The 27,416-nt window shown below is 43.7% G+C and overlaps 2 protein-coding genes across 5 annotated transcripts in view; one reads left to right on the top strand and one right to left on the bottom strand.

Moving 5' to 3' along the window:
• The window catches only part of VLDLR (very low density lipoprotein receptor), a 32,887-nt gene extending 15,356 nt beyond the window's left edge, over window positions 1-17,531 (bottom strand). For 3 of the 4 annotated variants that reach the window (XM_028834203.2, XM_015117783.3, XM_015117782.3), the window contains exons 1-2: window positions 17,032-17,531; window positions 3,811-3,930 (exon numbers count right to left, since the gene is read on the bottom strand). In XM_028834203.2, coding sequence (XP_028690036.2) covers window positions 3,811-3,930; window positions 17,032-17,338 — 427 coding nt within the window. In that variant the 5' untranslated portion in view covers window positions 17,339-17,531. 4 annotated transcript variants of the gene reach the window in all.
• The window catches only part of LOC106993776 (uncharacterized), an 85,194-nt gene continuing 73,138 nt past the window's right edge, over window positions 15,361-27,416 (top strand). The window contains exon 1 of the mRNA XM_077966128.1: window positions 15,361-17,206. Coding sequence (XP_077822254.1) covers window positions 16,315-16,785 — 471 coding nt within the window. The 5' untranslated portion in view covers window positions 15,361-16,314 and the 3' untranslated portion in view covers window positions 16,786-17,206. The remainder of the gene's footprint in view (window positions 17,207-27,416) is intronic.

A 27,416-nucleotide genomic window follows, 5' to 3' on the forward strand; every position in this document is an offset into this window, starting at 1 on the left:
ACTAAGACACTGTTCAAGGGGCATCCCTTAACAACACATGTGTTTAGTGTGGAGAATGAAGGCCAAACCCCAGTACTGAATATTGTCACCAATACTGGTCTACAGGGGCAAAGGAACTCATCAGGTAGAAAGGGGAGAAAACTCAATCAGTGTAACAAGAGATGTTGTATTTAGAATTCAAGGGAGAGATGATTTTAGCCTTTCTAGTCAAGGGGTAGGCTAACATCAATCAGCTAAAAGTCATTGAAGCTGTCAGTGCTAATATCCATAACTGACTGCTAATGTTAAAATAGCCTAAGGAAAGGAATTGATTCTGCCACTAATTCTTGCTGGGGCAGGTCTTTCCCCTATACTTAGGGTTACCATGCAATTTTTTGTCCAAATTGGGACAATCTCAGCAGAAAGGGGACACTGTTAATTAATCCAGAAGATAAGTATAAACCAGGGCTGTCCTAAGCAAATTGGGCAGCTTGATTACCCTACCCATGAAGGAATCACAGAGTAGGATGAATCTTGATATAAAGTAGCCACACAGGATACCCTAAGCTTATCTTTCTTACCGTATATTCTTTCTTGCCTATATGCTTATAGCTTCTACCCAAATTTGTATTTTAAAACATTCCTCTATAACATATATTCTGTGAAGATAAATAAGCGAAAAATTCACAATTTGATGAACATTTGAAAGGGACTATTTCCCAAATCACTGGCTTAAAGTAAGTAGAACTCTCAGAGTTTAGAGTTTGCCCTTGGACCACTCTGGTTCAGTGTAAGATATTATAAAGGGGAGAGATAGTGATTACAGTTAATTTCTAGAACTCAAGATGGGTTGGCAAATTATGATCTAAAAAGCATTATCTCCTTGAATTACATAACCAAGGAAACAAGACTAGCCATGCTAGCTTTAGATTCATGACTGTTTCTAAAATCACTGAAAAACTCAAACACTAGTGTTAATGAATTAAGTGGTATTCAAGGCCCATGTTCTCCTGAGCATGGAGGAAGAAGTCAGAGGGTCTGCAGGGTTAGTTGTTGTAATTCAACCTGTGATATTCTTTGGAAGTTGCAAAAGAGGGACTAGCGGAATGGCTGTAAAGAGACCCCGTGATTGACTGATTGATTGATTGATTGATTGATTTTGAGACAGAGTCTCGCTCTGTCACCCAGGCTGGAGTGCAGTGGTGTGATCTCGGCTCACTGCAAGCTCTGCCTCCCTGTGGAGGCCATTCTCCTGCCTCAGCCATTCTCCTGCCTCAGCCTCCCAAGTAGCTGGGACTACAGGTGCCTGCCACCATGCCTGGCTAATATTTTGTATTTTTAGTAGAGACAGGGTTTCACCGTGTTAGCCAGGATGGTCTCAATCTCCTGACCTCGTGATCCGTTCGCCTTAGCCTCCCAAAGTGCTGGGATTACAGGCGTGAGCCACTGCTCCTAGCAGTTTTTTTTGAGACGGAGTCTCGTTCTGTCGCCCAGGCTGGAGGGCAGTGGCACGATCTCAGCTCACTGCAAGCTCTGCCTTCCCAGGTTCACGCCATTCTCCTCCCCCAGCCTCCCGAGTAGCTGGGATTACAGGTGCCCGGCTGGGACTACACCACGCCCGGCTAATTTTTTTTTTGTATTTTTAGTAGAGACAGGGTTTCATTGTGTTAGGCAGGATGGTCTCAATCTCCTGACCTCATGATCCACCCGCCTCGGCCTCCCAAAGTGCTGGGATTATAGGCATGAGCCACTGCACCTGGCCCCCCATGATTTTAAGTCTTAGAAAACATAATGAGGATGTGAAAGATTGGCTGTATACCACAGTGTTTGAGCAAAAGATAAACAGAGACAAATTGCTGTAGGGTTATCTCTCTTCATCTGGAGCATAGACTGGGAGGGTAAAGAAAGGATATTTGAACTGGGCCTTGAGAGACAAGTAAAAATTTAGATGTGCTACAGAGGAAGAGAATTAGCAGTTACATATTTAGAGTATTTAGGTTGCTGATTAATTAGCTCAGCCTAACACTCTAAAAGAATGAGTTAATGGGACCAACAGAAGCACATGGCTTAGAGAATCTAAAGTTGACTATGCCCACTGACATACTGGAAATAAAGAACCATGCTAAATATTGTAACCAAGTTCCATATTAAGAGATTAGACCAAAAATAGGAGGTAGCTTTGGAAGTTTTAAGTAATTCTACAGCTTTCCTCTTCCATAGAGAAATAAAGTAAGCACTCAGAACTTCCCTGATTGTAATGTTTCCACTTTCTTTCTCTACTGTCACACATGGAAAGTAGAGACTAATTGTGGCTAAGAATACAATTTTTCCTACCTCAAATGATCTTGATTAGATATATGTCTACCTCCTTTTCTTTTCCAAACTCTCCTACCATGTGGCTAGTAGAGAGTACTTATACAAGACTATTTTAGAAAAATCCCAAGTTGACCCAGGTTAGTTCCTACTGAGTCAGATGGTAAAAGAAGACTTTTGCAATATAAAGAGAATAATTGCTTTTTAAGAACAAGCAATAGGTTTTGCCAAATATATAGTTTAGAATAGAGAAAAAAAATTGCAACTTACAACAGGAAAATAGTTGACAAGAGTGAGGACTCTCTAGGGAGATATTTAGTGAGGGAACTAAATTACCAAGGTAACCCAGAAATAGCATGAGACTCAATGTCTTGTGGAATAGATTAAAATCTTAGTGTTAAAATGCAAATGATGGGAAAGTGTTGCACAGGAGAACTATTCTTGGTCCTACGACTGGATGTAAGTTTCTTCCCTGAGACTGTAGAATTGACTTTCTTATGCTTCCAAAGGAGCTGCTGATCTGCTCTACACATTGGCATAAAAACACCTGTGATACTGCTCAGAGCGAACAGGTATAGAACAAGGTCTGCCATGATGTATAGCCGTTTAGTAATGATGCAAGAAGTAGGTAAGGGCATAACAAGGTGTCAGTTGCTGAGACCTACATTTCGTCTCTACTTTTCTTCTGTATTTCTACCTTGTATAGTGAACATCTTTATATAACATCTTTTAAAAGATAAATGACAATGTTAGCACCAATATTCACATAGAATATTGTTTCAGAATGTTTACAACATGGAACGAAAGGATCCTAGAGCAAACTTCAGCATGTATTCATGGTATCTAAATGTGATCTTGCCATGCAGTTCTCAGCTGATTTGGCTTGACATGAGGTTGTATAGATTGCATACATAGGCATTTCTCACAATGATCTTTTGATAGATGCTGATTGATGGATGTGACACTGTATCCCCATTCTCTTGGGGAGAGAATGTCTTCCGCTCTGCTAATGCTTTAGAATTAGCAACTATTGTAGGCAGAGAATTAAAAAAGAATCCTTATCGGATCTTTGATCTGTGCTGGCTTGTAGTTTCTATGTCAGGGGTTAATTAACCCCCTGAAACTTTATGGGATTTTCTCATGTCCATGGCTTGCCTTCTTTTCTAGGATCAGAGCCATTTGAAAATCAAAAGGGGAAAACAGTCCTTTCTAAGCAATCCTCTGTTTGTCTCTATTTCTGGTCCTCTTCTTCCTTCTCCCAGATTCCTATTCCACATGTTTGTCTGATCTAAGATAAACTAGGTCCTGTCATTTAAATGGAACATCACCTTATTCCATTCTCAAGTTGATAACCCCATGTCAAAGATTCAATTTTATTCCTTTACACAGAGAAGTACAGATTCTTTAGACTCTTTCAAAGCAACTGTTAGAAGTGATTTTATTTTTAGAATCTCAATACGTTTGCAGATTAACATCATATTTTAACAAAATGCATAAATCATCAAAGTCTTTACTTACCACAGTTCTTTTCATCACTGCCGTCAACACAGTCTTCATCCCCATCACATTTCCACAACAGCGTAATACAGCGACCATTTGTGCACTGGAATTGGGAGGGTTCACATTTGGCTTTTCTCCCTGGAATAAGAAGGGAACACTCAGCAAAGCAAGGATTGGTTATAGATTTAAGATACCTAATACCCATGGATGGGGACTTTCTAAGGAGGATACTGCAGACTTGGCAGGCTGTAACCTCCTAAGGGCCAGAGTAGGATGAATCTTCAGCCAGTGAGTGACAGTAATTGCGTTCTTAGCTGGGTCCATGCTAAGACTAAATACTAGATTTCCCAGCCTGTTTCTTAGTGAGGTACAGCCAAGGGACTACATTCTGACTAATGGAATGTAAACTGAAATGGTATATACAACTTTAGGAAATATCCTTAAGAGGGCAGAGGATCCATTTTCTTTCCATCTATTCATTTCTGGTACCTGAAAATTGGGCATGGTGGCTGGAATAGTGATCTCGGGCAAATGGAACCAGACCAAAATAGAAACAATCCAGATTGCCCAGAGACCACAAGGGGCATCATCTCTGCCTCTGGACTCATTTTTCTCATTTGTTGAAACTACATGTGTGGCTATAATCAGCCAAGTCCTAATCCTTTAATGGCATTTCTCGTCCACATCCATACTATTATTCATTAATGATGTTTCTATTACAAGCACAGTGAAGAAGATTTAGAAGGAGCAACAAGAATAGGGTGGAAATAGAGATTGAACACATGATTCCTCCTCTTAGAAACTGAGGTCTAATTGGAAAACACAGGTTTACAAAACAGCTCCAAGATAAAAGCTACAAGAAAGTATAGTTAAGAGGGAAAGGAAGATCATTCATCATTTAAAGACGAGAAGAAAGAAAAGTGAGGTGGAGCTGAAGATGTAGATTCTATTTCTCTGAATCTGTTCTTCTATGCTTAATGTATAGATATTTAATTCACACAATGGTGTGAACTAAGACTTGTAAGTGGGACAGTTGGTTTTTTTGCCCGGCACAGGCCAGCTAATGTTCAGGTGCTTCCTATCATTAGCAGTTCTGTCCTTCTGGCGGATGTGATTGCTTTACGATAAAAGGCACAGATGTGGCCGCTTAAAGCAAATATACTGCAAATATTTGAGAAAAACAGTGGAATCATATAGTTCATGCAGACTACTGAGGGAGGGTTTCCAAGCAGAAGGCCGTCCGATTTCCTGCCACCTTTCAGCATTTGCAGCTGTGGCATGCTGGCATAAGAACTGATATTACAGAGGCAAGCACAGACTGGAACTCTTGTGTTACGTGCACAATACCCTAGTTGGTCTCCCTAGTGTCAGCTACTCCCTGCTGTCTGGGAGCATTCTGTGCTTTGTGGCTCTTCCCTGGGAGATTAAAATTTGACCCAACTCAAGATGACCATATGGGTGTGGTTACTTCCTTGGATATTAAATATGTTGCTTTTAAAACAGCATCTATCACTCTGCTCCCATGAGTCTAATTAAGCTAGGACCCAGCTACAAAGCAGAATGGTTTCCTACCTTCATTTCTTAATACTTTTTCATTCCTCACATGTTTTATGGGTTGTACTATACTAAGGATTTAGAAGGGGAGCTAGAGGAGGGTAGAGGTTGTTGTCAGGAAGCATCACCTATGCGGTTTTATACTGCTAAACCAAATACGATGTACCTGGTGCCTCTCCCCTCTTCCCTCATTGCCACTGGATTCTTAATATGTCTGCAATATTCTCAATGCCGAGAGTACATGTCTTGTAGTTCTATATAACCTTATTACCTTTGGGACTGTGAAGGTGGTAAGACTCTACCTTGAGTAATCAGAAAAAGAACGATTTGTAGTCTGAGAACATAGGTATAAATATACTTGGAAAGAACAGTCAGGTTGGAGTCAGGATACAGTAAAGGTTGAAAGCTTCTGATTTTTTTTTTTTAAGGTTTTAGTTACCAAAGGTTAAGTCAAAATGAGACAAAAACATTGACATTGATATCTACAGTGTCAAAATGGGAACCTTGTGATCAGATTTGAATAGGAACTTAAAGGTCAATGTCAAATGATAGTTTCCCACCTCAGGGTTAAGGCACCTGGAAGACAACCTCCTTAAAAATGAGTTTGAAGCTACAGATTTCATAGGCACTCAGAGTGGTCTGGGATTAAATATGGGTATACAGTATCCCAAGGCTGATATTTACTCTACTATCGCCTTAAAGAGGGTCTCTGAATTTAGTTGTAATATACAAGCTATCGACAGTAATAAATTCTATTAAAATCCTAGCAGCTCTGCTCCAAGAGTCTATATTGAGCAGACTCAGGACAGGCATCAGCATTTTCTACTAAGAAAATATCTGAAGCCAAAAAGGAGTTTAATTTCTAGCTTTTCTTATCCCAGATATTTCTACTTTACTCAAGTTTCTGCCTGATCATCACGAAGCTATGTTTTACCCTCTCTCTGTCAACCACACACACATATACACACACACGCACACACTCCAATAAAAAGTAGCAATAGGCATTAGGAGTACAGTGTTCTACTAAAATGTCCCTGCTTGTTTAAAAGAATGACATTGGGGTGGGGGTGGGAAGACAAGCTGGCTTTATAAAGGATTCTTTAAAGACAGGCAAATAAGGACCTTAAGCTTTATGGCTATGCCTCTTCGTTTCCTAAGCACTTTGTTTTGAGGGACAGCTACTGGGCAGAAAGTGCTCCCTAGTTCTGTTTAATTCTCTGCTTCCCACAGAGAGGGTGAGCCCAGACACTAAATCGAATGCCGAGCCCTTAGCCACTGACTGGAACACTGTTAAGTTTTCTGTTCAAGTTTTTAAAAGGTTCTACCTTTCTACCTCTGGGACTCAGCTGGGACTGCTGCTGTGCAGAGCTCTAGGAGAATTGAAAGCACCAAATGAGTTAAGAAGCTTTTGGTTTCCAAAGCTTTGGGGATTACAGGATTGTGGACCTGCAGTCTATTCCCATCCATGAAAGTTAAGTCTCAAATTCAGTATTATACTTTCATAAAGGGAACAAGTTGAGCTTGAAATCATCTACACTCGAGGTTCTTTTAATTCTTAGGGCTAAGCTAAAGCCGATGACACCTCAAAAAATACCTTGGAAGTAGAAGTGCTAGGCACTTCTGCTCAGACAGGTGAGTAGTTGGGGTAAAATGCAATTGTTAGTGGGTTCCTCAAAGCCATGAGGTTTCACAAGAATGCCTTAGGTTAAGGGGCGGTTGAAGTGGAGGGAAAGGCCATGCCCTGTGTGTTCCACCTCTGCCTCTACCAACACTTTCTTTTGAATGTTGGATTTTGTTGGAAAAATTTGAAAAGGGTTCTATTAAGAAATTGTATAGGTTTTCTTCCAGCTCTAATACTTAGAATATCTCTGCTCCTTTGGGTGAGGAGGTTGGAAGTCACTTGTACCTACTCACTTATGTGGCTATTTAAATTTGTAATGCATGAATTCCTGGAGTGTCAACAAAATTCTCACCTTTACTATCACTTACATAGATGGAATCAGACTACGCACACTTCAAGGCACCTATTTTCCTGGGAGCCTTGCTTCTCTAAATAGTTAACATTGCTATACAGACACATTGGCAGTTCACTGGCTCCAAGAACCTCAGGGTTCTTCTTGGTGCTGTTTGTATAAATTTATGGGGTACATGTTAAATTTTGTTACATGTATGTAATGAATGCATACTGATGAAATCCGAGGATTCAGGGTGTCCATCACGTGAGTACATTTTTGTTAACTACAGTCATTGATGTTATTTCTTCTATCTTACTGTATATCTGTATTCTTTTACCCGCTTCTTTTCAACTGCCCTCCCTTTTCCCTGACTTCTGAGTCTCTGTCATCTTTCGACCGTCTACCTCCATGGAATGAAATATTTTAGCTTCCCCACATGAGTGAGAACATAAGATATTTGTCTTGCTGTGCCTGGCTTATTTCCCTTAGCATAATGACCTCCAATTCCATCCCCATGCTGCTGCAAATGGCATTATTTTCCCTTTTCTCCATATCCTCAGCAACATCTGTTGTATTTTATCATTTTAGTAATAGCCATTCTGACTGGTATAAGATATGCCATTGTGGTTTTGGTTTGCGTTTCTCCGATGATTAGTAATGGCAACGAATTTTTCATGTATCTGTTGGTTATTTTTATGTCCTCTTTTGAGAAATGTCTATTCATGTCCTTTGTCCACGTTTTAATGGGATTTTTTTTTCCCCTGTTGAGTTTGTATTTTCTGGGATATTAGTCTCCTGTCAGATAATAGTTTGCAAATATTTTCTCCCATTCGGCAGGTTGTTCTTCACTTTGTTGATTATTTCTTTTGCTGTGCAGAAGCTTTTTAGTTTAATTAAGACCTATTTCTCTATTTTGTTTTTGTGGCCTAAGCTTTTGAGATCTTTTTCATAAATTCCTTGTCTAGACCAATGTCCTAGAGAGAAACGCAGGGTTTTTAAAGCATATAGAAGTCAGCCTGCCATTGTCTAATTTTCCCTGCAGGGGTTGACTTGGGAGAACAATACATAAGCTTCAGTAAAAAACTGCATAGGCCTTTGAGTAAATACCAAGCCTTCCAGATGGACTACAAATCTCCCTATGGGGCTCTGAGCAGCACCCTGGCAGGAGCACTCCAACATGCATGCCCAGAATATAGAGAAAGTGGCTCTGGTACCAGGCTCACAGTGTACTTCAACCTGCACAGAGGCTCATGCTGCCACACTGCTGGGGCTACCAGGACCAAGCATTTAATTCTTTCATGCCCTTACTCGTTGCTTGAGCATATGGGTGTTATTTGCTGGAATTCCTTCAGTCCATTTGTTCTGGCACTTCTGGGGCCACGAAGGGCATTTATTTTTAGCCTAGTTCACTTTACTGCCTGCCACTTTAATGCCAGTGTTTCTATTTGTAAGCTAAAACTCCTTTCAGGACAAGCAAATTTTTGAGTCAGCAAAAAAGTTTTCCTATGGGGAGAAGGGTTTGTAAGAGGCAAAGTACCACAACAGGTGTTAAGGGAAATGTTCTGAGCTGTCAAGCACAAAGGTTGTGTTCTGGCCTTAAAGTCAGCCTCTGAAACATTGTAAGAACCAGTTTGGGCCAGGCACGGTGGCTCATGCCTGTAATCCCAGCACTTTGGGAGGCTGAGGCAGGCAGATCACCTCAGGTCAGGAGTTCAAGACCAGCCTGGTCAACATGGTGAAACCCCGTCTCTACTAAAAATACAAAAACTAGCCAGGCATGGTGGCACACACCTGCAATCCCAGCTACTTGGGAGGCTGAGGCAGGAGAATTGTTTGAACCCGGGAGGTAGAGGTTGCAGTGAGCTGAGATAGTGCCACTGCACTCCAGCCTGGGCAACAAGAGTGAAATTCCACCTCAAAAAAAAAAAAAAAAAAAAAAAAGTTTGGGGGCCACTAAAGAGTGGTGAATATGTAGGCTAATTCTTCTGAGTCACGGAAATAAGTGAATTTTACAGTTCAATTGTCAGTTTTTCCATTTACATCAAATTGATCTTAAGAATCATGGATATAACTGAATCGTTTTTGTTACTGGTCAAACACTGCTCTAAGACTTCACATCTCTTAGCTTTTAAAATTCTTAATCCTGCATGGTTGGCCCTATTATTCCTCTTTTATAGATCAGGAAATCTGCTAGAGAAGGAAAGTATAGTCACTTGTCCCAGATCGCCCTTTGCAGAGCTAGGAGTTGAATCCAGGCACTGGCTCCAGATACTGTGTTAGTAAGCATCAATTTAGATTGAGCCTTGTTGAGATGGAGGCCTGCTTTCCTTACCCATTCTAAGTTTTTAAAAATGTTGCTAGAATTCCTCAGCAAGTCTTCTAAAAGGATTACAGCTCTTGCTTTTCTTGTCTAGGGTTCAAGTCAGAGGAAAGGCCCTCCATCTGATATACCTTGAAAATCGTTAGCTTCTGTGAGCGGTAAACTAAGTCAGTCGTTCTCAAGCTCCCGTGTGCATCAGAATCCCCAGGAAGGCTTGTTAAAACACAGAATGCTGGGCCCCAGCCTGGATTCTGATTCAGTAGGTCTAGAACAGGGCCTAAGTTTGCATTTCTAATGAGTCAATGTTGACACATGAACTCAATTAATATTGAATTAATGTTGCCAATTTCGGCCCACACTTTGAGAACCACTGCACTAAGGTTAAGAAGCTATAGATTCTACCCATAATGTAAGTGGCTCTTTCATTTTCAGGGTTGTAACATCTACTAATAACACCCTCAAAAGGCCTAAAGTTCATCACAGGAGGGACACAGGAGATAAATACCTCTTTTACAACACACATGATAGTAACACCCGAGTAAAGCCCTCAAAACTATTTTGTAGAAAAAATTTATTTGGGTGTCTTACTAGGCAGAGGTTCTTCTAAAGTCTATCCTTCCCTCCCTGTGTGGTCTATCTCTGATTGGCCCCATTACTTACTCTAAATCAGTACTCCAGAAATAAGCCCTAATTCTTCCCTGACATTTGGCCATCAAGCCCGTGGCCATGCCCAAGCCCTCCTCTCTCAACTGATCTGAAGTTAAATCTCTTGTTCCTTTGCCTCCAGGCTGTCACATTCTCTACCCATATCAAGCAACCTAGTGATTCAAGCAACCTAGAATAGCCAAGAATGGGGTCATTTCTCGGCTTACCACTATCTCTAGGATTAAGTTCCCTACTAATTTCCTCAGACTTTTCCCTACTGGTCACCACCCACCATCTGCTATACAGGCTGAGCCAACAGCTCGAAGGGGATCCACTCACTTCCCCATGGCTTTGCCCTTCCTCATGGCTGCTTTGTCTCAGTTTGTTCATGTTGCCCTTGTCCACCCATTCACCAGGAGTGGGCTCAGATTGTATTCTTGAATGAGGCCTCAATGCCTTTTTTGGAAAAACTAGGTATGGTCTGGCTGCTTTCTCATAATAGTCCCTGTCACAGAGCCATCACACAAGGAGATGAGTTCAGCTACCATTTTTCACCTTTAGACACAGAGATCTCCTAAGGCATGGTCTGCAATATACATTTGTAACTCAGGACCTGGTGCGTGACATCCTACATTCTCTAGGCACTAGTTGGTAGTCTTGGGTGCATGAGTTGATTTATTAGTTTACTAATAAAGCTGGTCTCAACTAAAAACTTTTGTCAAAAACATTTTCCCCAGCTTTTCAGAACTTGAAACCAAGTGTGACTGGTTGTTTTACTAGCTAGAATACTTTGAAACACTCTAGGTTATAAAGGTCCCTGTTCCCTATGCCTATGAGGGTACCTTTACCTCATCTTTGTAACAATTTTTTTTTATTTTTTGAGACAGAGTCTCGCACTGTAGCCCAGGCTGGACTACAGTGGCGCGATCTCAACTCACGGGTTCAAATGATTCTCCTCTGCCTCCCGGGTTCAAATGATTCTCCTGCCTCAGCCTCCTGAGTAGCTGGGATTACAGGTGCGTGCCACCACACACCGCTCATTTTTTTGTATTTTTAGTAGAGATGGGCTTGCACTATGTTGGCCAGGCTGGTCTCGAACTCCTGACCTCATGATCCACCCACCTCGGCCTCCCAAAGCACAGGGATTACAGGTGTGAGCCATCACGCCCGGCCTCTTTGTTGCAATTTATCATTTAAAAACAGTGCATTTTCACACACTTGTCTGTCAGAATGAGTGTGTCCCTTTGGGTGTGTTGGCTTCATTTCCATGTGAAAAGAGAGGTTTTGACACCTGAGAAAGTTAGCTGCGGCTAACTGGTAAGGTTAAGAGTTTGATATATCAGATCCAGATTTTACTTCTGACATGTTTTACTGCTCTTTGGTAATACTGGCAGTAATCCATTGTTGCTTGAATCATATCACTTTTGTAGGATTATCTGCAGAGATAGACTCTTTACTGGCTTTTTCATATTAAAGTCTAAGTTCTTGGTGATTTTAGGGAAACTTCATAAGCTAGAACCCAGATAGCACACGGAAACTCCAGCAATCTTCAGCTGCTGTCTGCCTCTTTTATGATTAGGTCTTAAACAATGGATCTGCTCACTCCTCTTCAGAGTTTCTATTCCAAGCAGTCTTCGGCTGTTTCCTGCTTTGATTCCCCCACTAGACTAAGTGCCACGAATGAAGGAACCAGTGCTTTGGTCACTGACCCTGTGCCTGGTGCCATACGGTAGGTACTCAGTAGATATACATCAAGTGGTTTCAAGAAGATGCACAAAGATGACCAGCATCAATCTACAACCTACTTAGTGAACATATAGATCAGTTAATACCTCAGATCTGGGGAAGTCTTTAAGAAAATGAAAGATTAGAGGCAGTCTATAAAATAGAAACCCTGTTTACTCACAGTATGTGGGAGAACTATTAAGTTCTGACATATGATGTAATCACAAATGCTGTCTATCGCCAAGGCTTTGTTAGGTCCCTTGCTTGGCAAATTGCAAGTCCCCCCATCCCCACCACCATGTCTATATACATAAAGGCTACCCAGATGCCCCCCAAGTTGGCAAAATCAGCTGTTCTAGCCAGAGGCTCCATCTTATAGTTTCCAGCATCTCTAAACTACAAAGTAGGCAAAGGATCTCTAAGCAAGCATTGCAACATTTCTAACAGAATCTCCACACTTACCCTCACAGGACCTAGCAGGCATTATCTTGCTTAGAGACCCAAAATAACTATTGGGGCCGGGTGCAGTGGCTCACATCTGTAATCCCAGCACTTTGGGAGGCCGGGTGGATCACGAAGTCAGGAGATCGAGACTATCCTGGCTAACAAGGTGAAACCCCATCTCTACTAAAAATACAAAAAATGTAGCAGGGCATGGTGGTGGGTGCCTGTAGTCCCAGCTACTCGGGAGGCTGAGGCAGGAGAATAGCGTGAACCCGGGAGGCCGAGCTTGCAGTGAGCCAAGATAGCACCACTGCACTCCAGCCTGGGCGACAGAGCGAGACTCCGTCTCAAAAACAAACAAACAAAAACTATTGGGCCAAGCTTTCCTAGGAGACTTCACTCAATGGGAAAAATATGCTAAATTTATGGTACAGGTTGAGCATCCCTAATCCACAATCTGAAATGCTCCAAAATCCAAAACTTTGAGTGCTAACATGATGCCATAAGGGGAAATTCCACACTTGACATCATGTGACAAGTTGCAGTCAAAACTTTGTTTCTTGTATAATATCATTAAAAGTATTCTATAAAATTACCTTCAGGCTATGTGTATAAGGTGTATGTAAAATATAAACGAATTTCATGTTTAGACTTGGGTCCCATCCCCAAGATATCTTATTATGTATGTGTGAATGTCCCAAAATCTGAAAAAATCTAAAATCTGTGGAACCCTTCTGGTTTCAAGTATTTCAGATACGGGACACCCAACCTGTGTTATCACCTGTCATCTCATTTGGTTCCTGCAGTGCGGTTAGTGTCTCTAACTAAGTGGTATTAACAGTGTTTAGAGTTTTTGTTGCAAGCCAATAGAAGAACTTAGCAAAGAGACACCGATTTAGTTTGAAAAATGCAGAGAGTAAAATTGAGATGATTTTTACTTAAAAGCCAGATTCTCCTATAGCTAGGTTAGACTCTGCCCCAGCTCTTCAGAAGAACTGTCAGTCCTCAGATTTTCCAGCCCAAAACTCTTAGGTGGCAGAAAAAATTGTCCCAAATTGTCCCTGGACTACTTACTTCTGCTTAACAAGTCTATCTCGCCCATAACCTCAGTAGACGGTATTTTTGGACTGTTTGCCTTGAAAGCAGTCTATCATGCTGTTGTCCAAGTAGTCTTTTGAGATTAATTAATTAGTAGGGACCAAACTAAGCAATTTTGAATTTAATCAACCAACCATGGAGAGGGCAGTTGTATTAGCCACCACAAGGAGCTCCCTAAGGCAGGCACATTTACGATGAACATCACTATAGACCTCATCAAGCCCTTTAACGCATTAATTTCTTAGGCTAGTATATGAAGGTGGTTTTCCAAATGAAAGTCAGTATCCAAAGTGAATGCAATCATTACTTTAAGTCATGTAGGCAACTGCCTCGTTTTAAGCACTTTTCCATGCACTGAAAAGAACGACTTTATTTACATTCTGTGAGAAATAGAAAATGGGCTAGATATTTAAAATGAATTCTATGCTGTGTGCCAAGTCTTCAAGGTTTGGGATCAAAACCTGAAGCCATACGGCTGGGTACTATCTGTTCCCTTGATCTTATGGTCATGTTCTACTCTAGGAGTCCTTGTTAAGTATCATCAGTTTGTTACCTCTCCTGGAGCAGAAGAGGCTTGTAACAACTTTCTTCCTCTTCCAAAATTGTAATAAAACTAGTCAAGTCAAGTTTATGGTTATTCAATTTTATGACAGGTAGAGACACTTGGATCAGGTCTTCACTTCTTTTGAGCATGGAGGCTGTCACCTTTGCTAGCAACATTTAGTGTTAAATAGCAGTCTATTGTACTAAAGTCTTAATATTGGCAGCTCTACTTGACCTTTATACATGCTTTAGGTATCTGGGGACTCAGGCCATAAAAGCAAACAATCAAAACGACACAGGACAGGCACTATAGGTAAATGCCACATAAAGTGGGCAAGAGGGTGATTCAGGGAACAAAGCTACACTAGGTTTCAAGAAGCTGTTACTGCCAAGAAGGGCTTGGCTGGTGACCTTCCTTTATACAGTCCTTGCTCACATGAGTGATCAGGTTTTGATAAGGGTTACTATCGTCATACCTTCATTGGTGGTATCTGGATGAGCCAAGTTTACTTTCCATGCCTTCCAGTTTCTTCCCTCCAGGTCTACTACTACCACCAGTAACACCAACCCACTTCTCACAGTGAGGGAAGTTTCCTTCTACTCTTAGTCTAGTTGCTAGCCATATATGAATAGCTCTCACAAAACCTTGGATTTTTAGACTTTGACCTTCAAGAATATATCATACCACAGATCTTAATCCTGACTACTCAGGCTGGAGGAAAATGTCCTAGAACCCCCAGCAATTGTGCAATCAGATATACCAACTTCTCAATAGCTTTAAGTTCCTTGCCAGAGTCTCGGTGCTCACCTGCCTTGTCCAGGAGTACCTGGAACAGCACCATGTGCCAGTGGAGAGACAGGGCGAGCGTAGAAGCTCCAGGGTAGGAAGTGAGCCCACATACCCTGGGACTTTGAACTTAAGACAGATGCCAGTTGGGATTGGTTTAGAGTCAATACCTGCCTCAGCCCAAATTTCCTCCAGTTCTGAAAGAATCTGCCTCCTTTCCTTTGAAGAATTTGTTTTTTCCATTGTTCATGGCATGTCAAATATTTCACATGTGACAAAGAGGATCCTCACCTGCCTAATACAAGGTGAATATCTGGCTTTGACTAACTCAAGTCAGTTTAGGTGCACTCCTAACATTCTATAAGGTAAAGTTAACCTCTAGTGGAAGGGACATGCAGCAAAAATGAAAGTTTTCTCTCACCTTCCTGGATAATTGTCCCTCCTGGTATACCTTAGTGTTTTGAAATGTTTCAAAAGGCATAATACAAGTCATGGCACTATACTGAGAAATCGTTTAATAAGTTAGTATTACTCATCCATTAATGATTAATGCTAGCGTTTGAAAACTCTTGTAAGCAGAGCTTTTCTAGGCTCTCAGGCTTGTTACACATCAGATTCCATGTTCACTACACATTCGTCCTCTTCAAAGAGTCCAGGCAGGGGAAGGCATTTGAGGAGCTTGTGGAGTCTCCTACTTTCCATTGAAAATAACACTTCCCGTGCTGCTCGCTTAGGAGTCCGCGGAACCATGTGATCAACCTAAACGTGATCGCACTGCCAGCCAATCGCAGAGGGCAGAAAGGCCAATCCCAGTTCACACCCTCCGGACAGTGGCAACTAAAGGGCAGGGGCATTCGGAGACGTAAAAACCCCAGGCATTGCCCGAGAGGCTCCTTGACCACAAACTTTAAAGTTCGCTCTCACTTCAGGAGCACGTGACTGCAGGCAGGCAGGGCCCCTTAAGCCACCTGGCTACTGGAGCTAGGGACTCTGGAATGGGTGTTTCGGGCTGGGGCGGCTTTCAGTCCCAATTCCCCGCAGCTGGCAAACAAGCCCCTTGGCGTCACATCTGAAGATCACTTCTGGGACGCGCTAGGATTCTGACTGAGTCCTCTTAGAAGGGCTTCCTGTCGCTTGTCCAGGAAAGTTATGAGGCCCCAAGTGGGAACGTGGCTGAAGACCAGGCAGGGCCCCCAAGCCCCTGCGGCAGACTCTAGGGACCCGACAGTAGTCACACCGCCCTTCTCAACAAGACAGGGCCACACACTCGCTCTCGCGCTGTTCCTTTGATTTATTGTTTAGAATGAAGGCTAATTACAGTCACTAGCCTAGGACTCAATTCCTCTCGAGGAAACGTCAACGGGAAGGAGGATCAGCAAACTAACCTGATTAAGTCTTCGTTCCATTCCCCCTCCCCATTCAGCTACACGAGAGACCCGAGAGGTTTCCAAATGCCGCCCGAGGCGTGGAAAAGGGAGGGGAGAAGCACCCAGAGGACAGTCCTGCGTAAAGCCCGCTCCTCCCCTACCCCGCACGCCGGAGAGGCGGCCCCGCGCCGGGGGAGACGCAGTCTGGGTGCGCAGACTGCGCACTGCCCGCGGCTCCGCGGAGCCTCCCGGCTGCCGCCCACCGAACGTGCGCCCGCTCACGGCCGCCGGAAGACTCCGAGCCCCGGCCCGCACCTGGCGCCCCGCGTCCCCGGAGGCCCTCACCTTCGCCCACCGTCCGCTCCCACACTCCCTGAGGTTCGAGGCGCGCGCCCCGGGCTGCCGCGCACGTCTCGGCCCTCTACCTCCTTCCTAACACTCCGCCTGGCAGAGGAGGCAGAACCATTGTTCAATGCTCAGAAGCCCACATACCTCAGCCCCTGTCAAGGGGGCGAGAAACGAGGCAAAGCAGCGGCTTTGGGGGAGGCGGTGTGAGGGATCGAAGACTAGTTCAGGCGAGGCGTCAGGACACCCCAAACCCCACTGTTCCCCAAGCCCAGCTCCCTTTAGCCGCGGCGCTGACAGCTCAGAGGCGCCACCACTGAGGGGAGGGAGAGAAGGCAAGAGAGAGCCGAGAGGCGCCTCCTAGGAGGCGGTGGGCAAACGGAGACCTGCGCCTCGGGGTCTCCCGGTGCCCCGGCTGGGTCCCGGCCGCCGGCGGAGGGGCGCGTCCTCACTCACCGGTTCCGGTGGCGCCGCTCTCCCAGGGCGCCCAGCACAGCGCGAGCAGCAGCCAGAGCGCCCAGCGCGCGGACGTGCCCATGGTGCCCGCCTGGATGGTGCCGCCGCCGCCGCCGCCGCCGCCGCCGTTCGCTCCGCACAACAAGTTACCAGCCCTTCCGAAAGGAGGAAGAAGGTGGGGGCGGGGAGGGGAAAGGGGGAGAAGGAGGGGGAAGGAGTTGGGGGGGAAGGGAGCGGGGAACAAGAGGGCACCCCCTCCCCTACAACTTGCACAATCTCCTCCCCACCAGCCAACCCACCCACCCATCCACCTCCCTGGGCTGCAGCAGCAGTGCAAGCCGAGCCTGCGGGCAGAAAATAATGCAGGCGCTGCAGAGGAGGGGAGGGAAGGGGAGGGGAAGGAAGGGAGAGGGGGTGGGGAGCCAAGAGCAGAAGAGAGGACAGAACAGAGAGGAGCCGGTAGCGGAGCACCCACACCGGCGGCGGCTGGAGCTCGGGGTGAGGAGCGGGGAGGGGGCAGGAGGGGGAGTGGTCAACGGGAGGCGCGGCGGGCGGGCGGGAGCGCGGCGGCTTCAGTCCTCCTTTCCCTCGACGCGCTCCTCTTACACGCGCCGGGCAGCTGGGTGCCCGCGCCGGGAGTGTGCGAGTGTGAGCGTGCGTGCATGAGTGACCGTGGTCGTGGCTGTGGCCGCCGCCGCCGCCGTCGCCACCCGGGCTGCTTTAGGGGCCCGGCTGCTCCGCGAGGCCGCCTGGAGCTCACGGGGGCCCGGGGCGGCCGCTGGTTGGCTCGCGCACCGCCCTCGTCTCCAATCCCCGGTGCCTGTCCTAATTTCCTGATCCAGGGAACCTGCCGCCGCAGCAGCTGTGCGCTCTCTACAGTCATTACTGTACCCTCCCGGCAGCCGCCAGCAGAACATGCAGCAGCAGCAGCAGTTAGCGCTGATGCAACTATCGTTGCTATTGCCACTGCCTCCCCACTAACGGGGCGTGCACCTGGGGGGTACTTGCAGTTTCCAGGGGCAACAATCATCTCTCTACCACCCTCTCCTGCGCCCCTGAGAGAGGATGGTAGGTAGCATCTTCTTCGGGCCTCCTCTCTCCACTCAGAAAGTGATGAAGCTGAGGGGCTCCAAACGTTTGGGGCGCTCAAATGTGGGGTTTGGGATGTCGGTCTCAATCGCACGCTGAGATGCCATTTTCCTAAAAACTAAATGTGTCTTTAAGTGAGAGAGTGTGTATGTTTGAAAGAAAGAGTGCGCGCGGTTGTGACTGCTCCTCTGTAATAGAACAAGACTAAAATAACCCAGCCTGGGATAAGGAGAAGGGAAATTGCTAGCGCAGCTTTGCGTTTGCTCATCAACGATTATAGTTAATTGCTAATTGCACAAAATGATAGTTTGAGGGCCTGTAATTAAAAGCTTAACCTTTTCTTGTTTGGAAGAGACGGGACCCATACGTTTATTCCTCTTGATATACTTTGTAACATTCAATTACAAGAATCGAGGAAAGAATAAAGGAAGCAAAGGCAAGACTCCTAGAAAGGACTGATTCTTCTTTTGTGCCTGACAGTACCTGAGTCTATAATTTGCTTTTTGTGTACTTCAGTTTTCTTGCACACTTAGCCCTGGTTGAGGTGCATTGTCTGCTGTGGTCTGCTAAGCATCTAACCAGAGTGGGAGGGCACATTGAGCGATTTCACTTTCTTAAATAAAAGGTTTTTAGGTATTTTTAAAAAGTTGTTTTTATCTTGATTCAAACTTGGAAGATTTCAATAATATCATATTCTGACTCTATTCTGTTGGTGATCTGAAGAGTAGTGGGCACTGCCTCACTGTCTTCTCCTTGCCCTGGTTCTTGTGGAAATTTGTCAAGGCTAGCAATCAGGGGAGATGTCTGTTAGGAACTTACTATATCCAGTAAACACACAGGAGAGGAAAATTCCAAGTCAGGATATGTTTCTGTGGGACCAAAGATACCCTGATTGTGACTGCTAAGCCTGAAAGGGCTTAACTCTAGGTATGGAGGGGATCTTGCACTATAGTTCATTTTGAATGCTATTTTGCCCACCCTGTGGTTACATAGTTGATACAAACTGCAGCAGTCACACAGGTTGTATGTGAAACAACTAAAATTTGTTTTTATGACATTTAGTAGTGAAGATGCATGCTGGTGTTATTCACCAAACGGCATTGAGATGTGATGGGAAAACCTTAGTGCCTGATGTCTTTCATATTCTCAGGGTTCTGAAATGCCATCTGATGAGCTGTCGCTGTACACAAGAGGAAAGGAGTAGAGGGGATGGGTGGAATCAATACGAAAAGAGGCATCATTAATAAACAGTCATATGACTTGATTTAATACTTTTCTCAGAGATATAGGTATACTACAAGCTATACATTGATATGGTATAATAAGACTTATCTTTGAAAAACATGTGTGAGTACTTTCTAATTCTCCAAGGGATATAAATAAACTTTCAGTGAACTTAGCTGCAGCTCTATGTTCAATCCTGTAACTTTTTTGTTGACTCAAAATAAAGCATAACTTTTGGCTCCATCTGTGATCGACATATAACTTGGTAAAAATCACTGTGCCGCTCTGTGTCTGCCTTTTGGCCAGTAAACTGAAAATAAAACCGACCCACATTATATCAAAGTGCTCCGTGGCCTCACGGACCAGCTCTCTGCAAGGCATTGTTTATTAGAAGAAAAAGGTTGTATGGAGAAATGCATTTGATTATGATAGAAAGTAGCTAATAACTAAAAAGATAAATTGATAAGTGGAGATGGAAGTGGTTGAACTAACTGAGCTAATTGATCATAAGTGGAGATTGAAATGGTTGAACTAAGTGGGTTCAGATAAGTTGACACTGCTGGATTCCTGATGCCTTCAGGTAAATGCAGAGGCAATCCCATTCACTCCTACAATCCACCACATTCATTTATTTGTTGAAGCAACACATACTGAGCATCCCTCGCTAACAGGCAATGTGCAAAGCAGTGGGCATACAGAAGTGCTTATCTAGGAAGCTCAGCATCTGGTAGGGGAGGCAGGCAAGTGGGCAATTGTAGTACCCTATGTATAGCACTCTGATTAAGAGATGCTTAAAGTGCTATAAGATTGCAGGGAAGAAGCAGCTATTCTGGCTGCAGGATGAGGGTATCAGAAAAGGCTTCACAGAGCGTTTGTTTCCGAGCTTTTTTCATGATTTTTACCCAGTAATCTGAATTCTCCCTACTTCTGGACACATGGTAGGATTGGACATCCTGGCCCCCTTATGGTTGGATGGGGTCGAAAGACTAACTTTGGCTAATTATTTGTGAGTCTAAGTTACAGGGTGCCACTTTCAGACTGGAGCATTTAATTGCATATAGGAGACCCTCTCTTTTTGTCTGCATGGTGATAAGAAATGTTTAAGAGGTGGCTGCTGCATTAGTCCAGGTCTCTGAGTGATTAGATTCATTTAGAACTACCCATGTGAGTAGTTCCCTGCTGTCTATGTGTCTTTAGCAATGTTCACATAGAGTAGAGGTTAGCAACCTAGGGCTCATGGGCCAAGTCTAGCCAATCACCTGTTTTTGTATGGCCTACAGATAAGAATGATCTTTACATTTAAAAAGAGTTTTACAAAGAAGAGGTATAGTGTACAACAGAGACTGTATGTTGTTCACAAAGCCTAAAATATTTACCATCTAGCTCTTTAGGAAAACAAAAAACAAAAAACAAAAAACTTGCCATCCCCTGACAGAACGGGTGAGAGAGTAGTAAATCTTTGTCATCTTCACCTACTGAGATTTTGTTACCTCAGCATAACCTAGTGTTAACCTGACTGATACACCAGAGGAAGAGGGAAGGAAAACCACGGTTAGCAGAGGGCACAAAGGCAAAAGAGCAGCATGTATTCAAGGCAATGGAAGGGATTCAGGGTGGTTCAAGGGTGGGGTTCAAGTGGACTAACAATGTGAAGTAAGGCTGAAGAAGAAAGGCAAGGACTGGATTAGCTGGAGTCTAGGGTGTCATGCTAAGGCTTTGGATTTTATCCTATGAACCATAGTAAGAACTTGTGATAGATTGTCATCAGAGGCTTGACATCCAGTTTCTTTTACTCTGACAGTGGTATGGAAAACAACTGGTTTAGGTTGTGGGATAGAGTCAGACTAGAGGAAGAAACATTAGTTAGAGGCCCCAGTAGTGAGGGAGTGCATTAAAGAAAGTAGAGGAGGCCGGGTGCGGTGGCTCACACCTGTAATACCAACACTTTGAGAGGCCGAGGCAGGCAAATCACTTGAGCTCAGGAGTTCAAGACCAGCCTGGGCAACATGGCAAAACCCCACAAAAAATACAAAACACTAGCTGGACATGGTGGTGCGCACCTGTAGACTCAGCTACTGGGGGTGGAAGGAGGCCTGAGGCAAGAGAATTGCTTGAGCCCTGGAGGGTGAAGGTGCAGTGAGCTGTGATCATGCCATTATACTGCTGCCTGGGTGACACAGGGAGACCGTGTGTCAAATAAAATAAAAATAAAAAATAAGAGGAAGAAACTACTGTTTGATTAGTCAGAAGCATTCAAATAATTCCTCCATGAGATTTTTCTCCTTATTTTTTTGGCTTTATCTCTTTGACGCATTTTCCAAACATGTATAATCCATGTGTATCACTGGCTATGTCTGCTAAAAGTACAGATTCTCAGGCCCCTCCCTTGATGATCCTTTTTCAATTGGTCTAGGGTAGAGCCCAGGAATCTGTATATGTAACCTTATTTCAGTTGGTTCTTAGAATTAGTCATGATTAAGAAACTGTTTTAGAGAATGACTTCTTCAATGCCAATTAATTGCTAAGTAGGTTTACTTCTATCATATTTGTGTAACTTAATTTGTCACATTTCTCCTAAGGCAGTAGGTTAGAATCCATCAACCTTAGGGTTGATGCTTGTCATTATTTTTCTTCAAGGTACTTAGACTAATAATATTGGCATCAGAAATAATCTTCAAACCAATTTGCTAGTTTGTAGTACTCATCACTGTGATTTCTACCCCACAGCCTCAGTATAAAAAGGAAGGAGTGAAATGAGCTGTCCTCTTCTAGGGCCATCCCCTTCTGAAGTGTTTCAATGGTAACTTCCCAGGCTTCATTCCATTATTTTCTAACTGTGTGACAGTCCAGGAAAATGAGTGGGATTCACCCCTTCTAGTCTCCATGAGTAGGACCTGATGGTCAAAATCAGTGGGTCACAAATTTTAGCTTCCATCAGAATCACTTGGAAGGCTTGTTAAACCATAGATTGCTGGGCTCCACCTCCAGAGTTTCTGAATCAGTAGGCCCAAGAATTTGCATTTTTTATAAGTTCCCAGATGATGTTAATGCCACTGGTCAGGGAGCATACATTGAGAACCACTGTTGTAAACCCATTGACATTACTTCCCCCCTCAGCTACTGTGATTGGTTTAAGGGCCTCAGCCAGTCAACCTATGGCCTTCCTCTGTTTGCATTGATTGGATGCTTCAGCCCTAAGCACAGTACAAAAGCTGGCTCAGTTACGATGAAGCTCAGGGCTTTTGCTTGGTTAGAAAGCCATTATCTTCTAAGTAATGAGATGTGTGGACGTAAGGCCAGAACTGCTCCTGCCATTTTGCCACCTTGAAGGAAGCCAGCTGGAAGGTGAAACTGACTCATGGAGAAGAGGAAACTGAAATAAATGGCCTCAAATTTGTAAGCCCAAGCCCAGATCAGCTTGTTTCAAAAGCTGCCATTCTGTGATACTTCTCACTTACCTGCACCAAAAAATTCCCTTTGCTGCTGAAGTCAGTTTAGATTGAGTTTTCTCTTACTTGCTACCTAACTGACAGAGGTGCTACCTAACTGACAGGTATGGGCCCAGGATTTCAACAATGTAAGGCTGTGGTCCTCAACCCTGATTGTACATTAAAGTCTCCTGGAGAGCTTTTAAGACTATCAACACAGGAACAGCTCTATCTAGGCCAACTGAATAACATGTCTGGGAGTGGGGCCTGGGCACGAGCAGTTTTTAGCTTTCCAGGTGAGTCTAATGTGCATTCTAATGGTGACTCACTCGGTGTCAAGCCTAAATGCCCTCTTGAGGGATGTAATGTGCTTACTGGAAAGCAATAGGCAAAACTCTGCCCATGGCCACCCAGTGGAAACCACATGGCTAACCCCTCCTGGAGGGCATTCAGAAGAGGAATACAGGTATCAGTAAGGACTGTTTTGAACAACTGTATTCTTATGTAACCTGGCCAAATCAACTCCCCACTCTAAATCCGGGGTTAATGTGGACTTACTATAAATGAATGCTGATTGAGGGTTACAATCTAGTAAGAACAAGGTTTTGAAATTCCAAGGCCAAAGATAATTTTACAGACTGCTTTTGAGCAATTTTAGAAAGAAAAAATGTGGCCAAATGTGGTAAAAATAGTTTCTGGTTGGAGAGAAACTCCAAAATGGGTTGAATATGAGGCTAGACAAATGGTTATTAACTGGGAGCAATTGTAGACCCAATAAATGTTTGTCAATGTCTTGAAACATTTTTCACTGTCATGCCTGGGGTAGATGTACCCTCTACTGGGTAGAGGCCAGGGATGCTGCTGAACATCCTACAGTGCACAGGACTGGGCCCCACAATGAGTTATTCAGTCTAAAATGTCAGTGGGGCCACAGTTGAGACATTCTGAGCTAGACTTAGGAGAAGTCAGATGGCTCTGTATGTGCGAGGTTTTTATCTGGGTTGGGTGGCCTAACAGAAAGATGTTCTACTCACAACAGAGCAAGGACAAACTGGGTTTTGTCCAGTCAATGACAGATGTGAATGCAGTGTCAGAGGAGGTTGTGGGTAGATTTACAGACCTGGGAGATTTAAAGCAAATCACACATAGTTTATGTTTTAAGTTGAAATAGGTCAATGTAGGACACATTCTAGGCTGCATTGTGAACTCACCAGGGTTCTTTGTTTTGTAGGGTTGAGTTTTGTTTCCTTTGGTTTACAATGCAGGAATGAAATACTGGGCCACTTATGTTTGGAAGCTCTGATAATTAATTCCTACGACTCTGGCCCCAAATTTGATTGTTCTAATTTGTCATAAATGTAATTTATAGGAGGTTTTGGAATATAGGGTTATAGCATTTAAAACACTCTGACAATGGGATTTTCTATGGAAATAGAGGCATTGTGGCCTCTACCGAGCCAGTTAAGCATAGATTGCTCATTAGAACATAAGCATTTTAATCTGCAAGGTAGAGTAATGCAGCAAGTTCTTTAAGTACTACCATTTCACCAGGATATTTCATTTTTGAACTTGAAAGAGTTTTGTGGAAGTAGATAGTTGATTTAATGTTTTCTTACTTGGTTATGTAAGGAGGTTTAAGTTCATATTATACTGCTGCTCACATTCCTTGAAGGGCTGAGTTTCTGAATGAATATGCTTCCTTCCAGCCTGGCTATTTGGGAGGGTTATGTCCTAGCAACTCTATATTGTTTTGGAAACAGATTTATGAGGAGTTCTAATGCTGATAATGACCATGTCTGCAGAGTGGAGGGGAGGCCCAGTTTTTGAGCCTGGCTTTAGTACATACAGTACATGTGAAAACTGCAAGCAACTCAGAATTGTTGGAGGATAGATCCCAGAGGAGATACCAGAGAGGAAGGCAAGTACAATTAAGGAAGCCATTTGTATATTATTTGTTTATCCCCAAAACATTTAGTAAGCCATTGAAGGTTTGTGATCAAGAGACGATTTGTTTGGATATGTGTATTTAGAAATATGACTATCTGAAAAGGTGATTATGTCTGTATGGGATCTAGAGGGCACTCATGTGGTACTTGAAAGCCTTTGTGTGTTGAATGAATGCAGAGAGGTGGTATTGGTTAATGATTAAGACAGTGGGTGCTGGAGTGAGTTCCTCAGTTCAAAGCCTGGCTCTGACCCTGTGAAATCTTAGGCAAATTATTTAGCCTCTCTTTATGCCTTAGTTTTTTCACCTGAGAAATGGGAATAGGAAGAACACCCACTTCTTATGAGGGTTGGATACATTTATAATAAAGCATTTAGAACAGTGCCTGGCATATAATAAATCAGCAGCTTCGATGTATAAGAGAGGCAATTACAGGTATGGGCCCAGGATTTCTGCAATGTAAGGCTGTGGTCCTCAACCCTGATTGTACATTAAAGTCTCCTGGAGAGCTTTTAAGACTATCAACACAGGAACAGCTCTATCTAGGCCAACTGAATAACATGTCTGGGAGTGGGGCCTGGGCACGAGCAGTTTTTAGCTTTCCAGGTGAGTCTAATGTGCATTCTAATTGTGACTCACTCAGTGTCAAGCCTAAAGCTGTGGCCACTGGGGTATGGAAGGGGAGCTGTGTGGTAGGTTTTGAATGAGAATGCACTCTTAGGGAGACAGGGATATTGTGACTATGGCAGGAGAAACAAATGCAAATTCCTCCTAGTGTTCCAGAACAGCCTCCCAGTTCTCGCTTTGTGCATCCTGCTCCTGGCCCAGCATCTCACATCCAGCTAGATTTGTCAGCTGTAAGGGGGCCAAGGACCATGGGAGGTCAGAAGCTGGGCACAGCTAGACTGTTTGGAACCCAGCTGGCATCTACCTATCAGGTGATGGATTACATATCGCTGGTCTCATGCCTTTACAAATCAATCTACCAGCAAGGACTTGTCGAGCACCTTCTGTGGGACCTACAGTGTGCCAGGTGACTGGAGGGCAGCAGCCAGATAGCAATGTGGCTGCTCTTGGGGGTGAGTTGTTATTGTTTTGTTTGCTTTTTCTGCAGGAGCCAAAACTCAGGCTTGTTAAGTGGTAATTGACAGTCCTTTCTTCTAAAGAAGTTTCTCTTGGATTTGCTGCCAATAGGAAGAGTATTATTTCTCAGAGCACTATAGCATTCATTTATCGAGTGCCCACTCAATTATGAGGCATGACAGAGTTTGCCATCTAAAAGAGGAAAGACCACTTAATGATTCCTAGAGTCAAAAGTCTGGAATAAATGGATACACAGATCAAAGAGTTAAGGAGATTCTATTGTAATTGGAGAAGCACTTTTAGCAGGAGCCAGGTCTTCCACTGAGATCTTAAAGGAGCTCTTGAATGAGTTGTGTGGGAGGGAAAGTATGTTTTTGAACATAAAGAAATAGTCATTTGGCCAGGTGCGGTGGCTCACGCCTGTAATCCCAGCACTTTGGGAGGCCGAGGCGGGCGGATCACCTGAGGTCAGGAGTTTGAGACCAGCCTGACCAACATGGCAAAACCCCCTCTCTACTAAAAGTACAAAAATTAGCCGGGCATGGTGGTGGGCACCTGTAATCCCAACTACTCGGGAAGCTGAAGCAGCAGAATTGCTTGAATCTGGGAGGTGGAGGTTGTAGTGAGCCAAGATTGCACCATTGCACTCCAGCCTGGGCAACAGAGCAAGACTCCATCTCAAAAAAAAAAAAAATAATAAATTTTTTAAAAAGATGATTTTCAGCTGTTCCTGTGATAGGATAACAAGGTGTAGGCTGTGGTTTTATTGCTAAACCATGGTGGGAGCAGGTTGAAGACCTGGTAGAAAGTGGAATTCTATTTTGGAATTCTGTTTCCCCTGACCTCAGGAAACATTTGAACTCTCTCAGAAGGCGTGTTTATCACAGCAATTTTCAGGGTCTCGTTGTTTTTCTGAATGGACAAGGCTTGCGTGTGAGAGAAATAAGAAATTTCACCCTTTAGGAGAAGTTTCCTTGTATAGTTGAAGAACTGGTCATGGTTACTGGCCCAAATTAAAAGATAATTGATGGTTAATGACCCAAATCAGACCTTGTTCCTAAATTGACTTGGATTTGCTTTAGGAAGAAGATAATGAAAGGTCATTTGGAAGTACCAGAGCAGTCTCATTGTGGATAGAGATGGAGAGGGGAAATGTTGGGATTGGGAGGGGAAACTTGGGGAATGAGACATACTGAGACTGCTATTGACTCTAATATTTGCTTTTTGTATTCTTAGCCATAATACCACAATTGATATTGATAACACCACAATATCAACAGTGTCCTTCTTTGTAATCAAAGCTTTCTACTTTGCTGCTATGAGAAGTAAATACTGTGAAGGCAAAAATTATGATTTAAATACTTGAAGGGCTTACTATGTTTGTGGAATTGAATTGGAATATGGGAAGAGATCTTTTAATCAGGTTTTCTTGGTGAACTCTAGGCACCTTTCAGGGCATCTACAAGGAGGATGGATCATTGTTTAGTTTTCTCTATATTTCTTCTTCCCTCCCTTCCTCCCATTTGCCAGGGACTGCAAGAAAGGACAAAGACAAGATGGAGAGAGAGTTGGCTGGCATAAAGAGTGCTCAAAACACAATGACAGATGCTGGCAAG

Source organism: Macaca mulatta, chromosome 15 (assembly GCF_049350105.2).
Source record: "Macaca mulatta isolate MMU2019108-1 chromosome 15, T2T-MMU8v2.0, whole genome shotgun sequence".
Classification (NCBI taxonomy): domain Eukaryota; kingdom Metazoa; phylum Chordata; class Mammalia; order Primates; family Cercopithecidae; genus Macaca; species Macaca mulatta.